General features: G+C 32.1%; 1 protein-coding gene across 1 annotated transcript; it reads left to right on the forward strand.

The window, feature by feature from the left end:
* The first annotated feature begins 1,440 nt into the window (after nucleotides 1-1,440).
* LOC117177210 (serine protease SP24D-like) lies at nucleotides 1,441-5,788 on the forward strand. The gene is made up of 6 exons (XM_033367761.1): nucleotides 1,441-1,450; nucleotides 1,741-2,063; nucleotides 2,148-2,402; nucleotides 4,339-4,487; nucleotides 5,267-5,439; nucleotides 5,682-5,788. Exons 1-6 carry the CDS (start codon nucleotides 1,441-1,443, stop codon nucleotides 5,786-5,788), a joined length of 1,017 nt encoding a protein of 338 aa, XP_033223652.1.
* The last annotated feature ends 668 nt before the right edge of the window (nucleotides 5,789-6,456 follow it).

Genomic DNA, 6,456 nt, shown 5'->3' on the forward strand with positions numbered 1-6,456 from the left:
CAATTTTTGTGTCCAGCTAAGCAGGCTGAAAAAAAAACCACTAGATTTCGGGTTATATTGAACATTTTAAAAAATAAACTAGATTTTGGGTTAAAACTAACCTAGCAAAAAATGACCAAGTTTTGTGCCACGCTAAGCAGGGTTGAAAATAAACCAGATTTCGAGTCAAATTAAACATAATAAAAAATGAACCAAAATTTGAAGTTTAATTGGATTTAGGTAAAAATGACCTAAGCGTTGGGTTAAGCTACCTTGGTTAAATAATGAAACAGATATAAAGTTTGATTGAACGTAGGTAAATAGAAGCGGTTTTTGTTTCAAGCTAATCAGGGTTAAAAATAAGCCTAATTTTTCGTTAGTTTCAACGTAGTTAAAAATGATTCGGATTAAGGGGTAAGGTAAGAAGGTGTGAAAATGAACCAGATTCGGGTCAAATTAATGTATTTAGAAAAGAACCGTATTTTTCTAAGCATTGAGCTCGTTGAAAAATAAAACAGATTTTGGGTCAAATTAAACATAGTTAAAAATAACCAATTTTTGTGTTCAGCTGAGAAGGATTACAAAAAACACTAGATTTCGGATTGAATTGATCATATTTGAAAATGAACAAGGTTTTGGTTGAATTGGATGTACGTAAAAGTGAAATAAATGTTGGGTTAAGCCACTACGGTTTAAAAATAAAACAGGTTTTGGGTTTGATCAAACATAGATAAAAATAAACCAGATTTAGGGTTAAATTCAACCTAGAAAAAAATGAACCAAAATTTGGGATTTAATTGGATGTCGGTAAAAATGACCTAAATGTTGGGTTAGGTTATCTCGGTTGAAAAATAGAAGAACTAAATTTTTTATTTAGCTACCTATTGGTTTAAAAATGAACCAGATTTTGGGCTTTACTGAGCATAGTTAAAAATAAACCAGATTTTGGGTTAAATCGAACATAGCGAAAAATGACAAAATTTTCTGCCAAGCTAAGCAGGATTGAAATTAAATCAGATTTCGGATCAAAAATCGTAGGTTAAAGGGAATTGATTGTTGGGTTAAGCTACCTAGGTTAAAAAATGCAACAGATTTCATGTTTGATTGAACATAGTTGAATAGGAACGGATTTTGTGTTAAGCTAATCAGGGTTAAAAAAGAGTAGGTTTCAGGTGAAACTGAACATACTCAAAACAAACAATAGTTTTGCGTTAGTTTCTATCTAGTCAAAAATGATCCGGATCAAGGGCTAAGGTAAGCAGGTGTGAAAATAAATCAGATTTCGGATTAAATTAACCACAGTTAAAAAATAGCAGTATTTTGTATATAGTTAAAAATGCCCAAATATTGTTTTATGCTAAGCAGGATCGAAAATGAACTAGATTCTGTATAATATTAAACATAGTCAAACATAAAAAAATTTTTCCGTTAGTTAGAATGTAGTTAAAAATAAACCAGATTATGGGTCAAGGTAAGCAGGTTTGAAATTGACCAGCCTTCGGGTTAAATTAACCCAGATTTTATGTTCAATCAAACGCAGTTAAAAATGAATCGGAATTTAGTTTAAAATACACAAAATTGAAAATAAACTAGATTTCTGGTCAAAAATAACACAACCAAAAATGAATCTAGTTTTGGATTCAACCCACGTCCCGGAATGCAGATATTTCCTGAAAAAATCATGGGTCTGAAACGACCCACGATAACCGAATCGGGTTAACTTGTTTTCTTTATCAATGCGAATATTGTTGTGTTTTTTAGGAGCGGTGATAGAACCAGGACTGAAGATTATAGGTGGTTCAGTTGCATTTCCAGGTGAATTTCCTCATGCAGTTTCATTGAGAATATCAGGACAACATTTTTGTGGTGGATCAATTGTAGATCCTCAGCACATTGTCACTGCAGCTCATTGTGTTCAAGGTGCTATACTATGGTATCTCATGAAATCCGCTTTAACAGTTGTATCTGGAAGCAACAGCTTATCTCGTGGCGGAAATTCTCACAAAATCAAGAGGATTGCACCTCATCCTGACTTTAAATTTGATGTCAAAAAATATTTTCCCAATGACATTGCTGTCATAACTGTACGAAAAATAATAAATTTGAATATTTATTCTTTGCAATTTGGAAATTGAACAAATATTTTTTAATGAGCTAAATATTTTCAGTTGATGTCTCCTATGGTTTTCAACCGTTACCAGAAACCCATAAAGTTGCCAAGCGAAGATTCGTACCAAGGAATGAAAGGAATTATTTTAGGATGGGGAAGATCTTTTCCCGATGGCAAGGTTTCTGAATATTTACAAAAATTGTATCCTACAGTGCAGGACATTTCATATTGTGGATCGAAATTGTTCACAAATATTCCTCTGCAGAGGGGACTCGTCTGTGTAGTTCTACCAAAAGGAAAGGGTGCCTGCAATGTGAGTCTTTTTCCAATTATTTCTACACTGATTTTTCACTTTTTGCTAAAATATTTGTTTGTTTGTGTGTGGCATTTTGAGTTTTAAATACTTTGAAATAAATTGAAACAGAAATTTAAAATTTTAAGGCTACAATGGACGTGCGGTCTGTGCGACCGCACGGCCACATTTGACGGTTAGAAGACCCATGGCCATTATGTGACCCATTATGTTCGATATTAACAATATTATAATTCCTAACTAAAATGCTTTGACCTTAGGATTAAATACGAATTTCGGTTTTTACTTAAAGAAAGAAAAAAACACAAAACACTTAGTAAACAATATTAAATATTTTTTTTAATTTGACGTAACTTGAGTAAACTTTCAATACAAAATATAAATTTTATTCGATATAGTCGTGAACTGTACAATTAACAAGAAGTTAAAAATATTTGCTACTTGCATAAGAATAAAATTAATTAAAGTTTCCAGGCATTGTTTTTCGTTTGAGAACATTGATATAAATTAAAGATTAACTTAGACAGCAGAGTAACTTACTTGGTAATTTTTTTAAAAGAAAATTAATCTACTTGATTAAAAAATAAACATGTTTGAACATTGTACACTTTGGTGGAATGTTGAACATTTTTCTTGAAAATTCATTTTTTTAAAGATTCATAAATTTAGTTAACAATTCAAATTATTGGCTTAAAATTCTTTATTTTATTGAGAAGTCTTTTTTCTTGGAAAATCAATCTTTTTGATGAAAAAATAAACTTTTAGGTAGAAATGTCAACTTTTTGTTTGCATTTATAACAATTTTCTTTAGAATTTTTTTTTTAAGATCATTTTAATTGAAAATTCTGGTATTTGATTACAAATTAAAATTTCTCTTAAAAATTAATATTTTTTCTTAAGAATTTAATTGTTTGGTTAAAAAATAAACTTTTTCGTTGAAATTTAACTTTTTGGTTGAAATTTAATAACCTTTGTTGAAAATTCATTTTTTTCGTAGATACTTAATTTTAGTTGAAAAGTCAGCGCTTGGTTGTAAATTTCTGTATTTTATTGAGAATTGGTTTTTTTTCTTTATAAATTAATTATCTTGGTTGAAAATTTTACGTTTGGGTTGAATTTTAAACATTATTCTTTAAAATTAATTTTTTTAGATTTATTTTAGTTAAAAATTCAACTATTTGATTATAAATTCAAATGTCTGTTAAAAATGTATATTTTTCATGAAAAATCCAACTATTTGGTTAAAAAATAAACTGTTCAGTTGAAAATTCAATTTTATGGTTAAATTTGAAACATTTTTCTTAACAATTTTGTTTTTCGAAGATTCTTCATTTTGTTAAAAATTCAGTTGCTTGGTTGTAAATTTCTGTATTTTATTGATATATCATCTTTTTTGGTCGAAAATTAATCTCCTTAGTTGAAAATTCAACTTTTTTGGTTCATATTTCCCCTTTTTCTGTTTAGTTGAAAATTCAAATATTTTGTTTAAAATTACTCTTTTTTGGTTGAGTTGGATTGTTTTTGATTTCAAAAAAAATATTTCTCTTTGTTCAAATATTACCATTAAATTTTTCCTTAAGACCTAATTTTTTTGGTAGAAAAGTATCCTCTTTTTTAATTGAAGATTCATCATTTTAGTTGAAAAATCGACTATTTGGTCGTGAGTTAATGTTTTTGTTGAAAATTTATTAGTTTAGTTGAAAATTCAACTATTTGGTGAACAATTCGTCTTTTTCAGTAGAATTTAACTTGTTGAGAATTCGCGTTTTTGTTTGCTTTTTAGATAATAAACTAAAAATCTAACAACAACATCTTCCATTAACATTTTTTTCCAGTTAAAACTTTAAATATTTATTTAAAAATGAATCAGTTTCGTTGAAGATTCAACTATTTTGTTAGTCATCTTTTTGAATAAATAAAATAAATATTTTTTTAGGGTGACAGCGGTGGCTCATTGATAGTGAACAATGAACTGATTGGAGTCGCATCATTCATAATTCCGAAATGCGCTAGTGGATATCCGGACTTTTACACAAAAGTTTTTGCATACCTAAGTTTCATCGAGGCAGAAATGTTGCAAACTTAGTACTGGGAAATTGTGTGTAATTTAGAGAATATGATATTAATTATTATAATATAATATTCACTGTACATAATTAGAGATAAGTTTTTATAAATATGTTAATAGCTGATAAAGCAAAAAAATAAATCCAAAATATTTTTTGACTAATTTTAAAGGTGAATTTTCATATAATATTATTGCTTAGATGTTGGCAATACTTTCCTGATTTTTTCTTTGATTCTGATAAGATCTTCAAAAAGTCTTCCGTATTATTGTTCCTTGCGCAGATGAATGAAAAGTTTTAATTTTGGAGCACTTATAAATTACCATCTTCTTATTCCACTTATAAGATATTTTCTAAAATTAATTTGATCAATTTACTCGTATTAACAGTGAACTAGGTATTGAATTCGCAATGATAATTTTTCGATAATCTCAGCCGTGATAAAACAAAATTAAATGCCTTTGGAGTACCTGATTTGCATGACACCTATAGTTATCGGAGTATTTTTTTGGTACGATATCGTGTATTTGAAAGAATAAAAAATATAAGATAAGGCTAAAAAGGTATTCTACAATGTTGGCACGAAATCGTCACCTCAATCTAAACATAAATCTGGTCGCAATTCAAGATAATCAGTTGCTAGCACATGCTAACCTTAATATCAATGCGGTTCCCTCTATCAACTAATAAGGAGTGAGACAGAAAAAATGTAGATAGCGCAGTTAATACAAGGGGTTTGCGTATATACCAATCCTTGATATGCTGAAAAACTGTATGATGAATACTGTATGATGATAGTTGGTCTGGAGAGTTCACGCGAACCTCTGATCCGCTGGAATGCCCATACATCCCCAAAAACTTGACAGTTGATCCAGGAAGTTTGCGTAAAGGGAAGTCCCTGATCCTCTGGACCAAGCTGATGGGTTTCTCGTCAGTAATCTTGGCAGTTGATCCGAAGAGTTCTCGTGAACGTGAGTCTTTGATCAACTAGACCAAAGCAAACGATCCTTCTTCTTGATAGATAATTCGGAGAGATAGCGTAAATGCAAGTTGCTAATCGTATGGACCAAGTAGTTTTCATTAAGAAAAGATGAGAGATAGTCTGCTTGTCTGTGAGAGTGAAGAGCCGAGGATCCAGCGAAGCACGTTGCCTGGCTACCGTCTCGAGTCAGAAAGATGATTTCACGTCATTGATCCCGATTTTGGCTTGTAGAGCATGATCCACCAAAGCATCGTTCCATCAATTCGATGGAACCCCCACCATACCGAGTACCCTTGCCATACCCTGCCGCTCCAAGTTTGTCCTACATTTCAAGATAGAAGGATCGTCGGGTCGAATCGTCTGATAGGTCGACTTTTTTTACTTGCGCGTGGCAGGATTATGGTTTGTTGGATCATGCTTGTACTCCGCTTGAGCTAGCTATGCGTAAGCGAAGCCCGGCGCAGCGGATTATTGCCATGGTGACGGATTGTCGCATTGTGTTCCTCTTAAACATCTTAGCGCGAGCGCAGTACATCGATTTGGGAAAGCTGGGACCACTGTTTCTCGTCGTGTCGTGAGGTACTTCGCTCGCAGCCTCCCAAGCAACTTCGCGGTGCATCCTTTTAGTAGAGGGGTCTCGCCGGATCAATGTATTGATCTTCATGACTCACTATGGTGGGCTATTTTATGGTGGCTATTCGGCCATTTTGTCACGTTGACACGTTTCGTTGCGGGGTTCACTTGAAGTAGTTGGAAGAGCGGTTCACGGTTTCGTATTCGGTCACCGAATAAGGTACGCAGAATTAAATATCGGTAAAGAATGACTAATTATTTACGAGCCAATTACGACCGTTAATGGAGTTCTTAGTACCGAGTTAGGCGGATTGAATTCAATGAAATCCTAGGAGTCTGGACCCTGCAAAATATTAAAAGAATAACTAGTAATCCCGAGGCAAAATCTTAATATTCGGTAAGTCCTCCCTGAATGTTCTGTTACGAAAAATAG

The sequence above is a fragment of the Belonocnema kinseyi genome, chromosome 1, assembly GCF_010883055.1.
Source record: "Belonocnema kinseyi isolate 2016_QV_RU_SX_M_011 chromosome 1, B_treatae_v1, whole genome shotgun sequence".
NCBI lineage: Eukaryota > Metazoa > Arthropoda > Insecta > Hymenoptera > Cynipidae > Belonocnema > Belonocnema kinseyi.

What these genes read in the sequence shown, in the direction of transcription:
- LOC117177210 (XM_033367761.1), top strand. An exon ending in ATGACATTGCTGTCATAACT is followed by an intron (nt 2,064 to 2,147) that starts GTACGAAAAATA and finishes AAATATTTTCAG; the next exon opens with TTGATGTCTCCTATGGTTTT. An exon ending in TCCGAAGAGTTCTCGTGAAC is followed by an intron (nt 5,440 to 5,681) that starts GTGAGTCTTTGA and finishes TTTGGCTTGTAG; the next exon opens with AGCATGATCCACCAAAGCAT.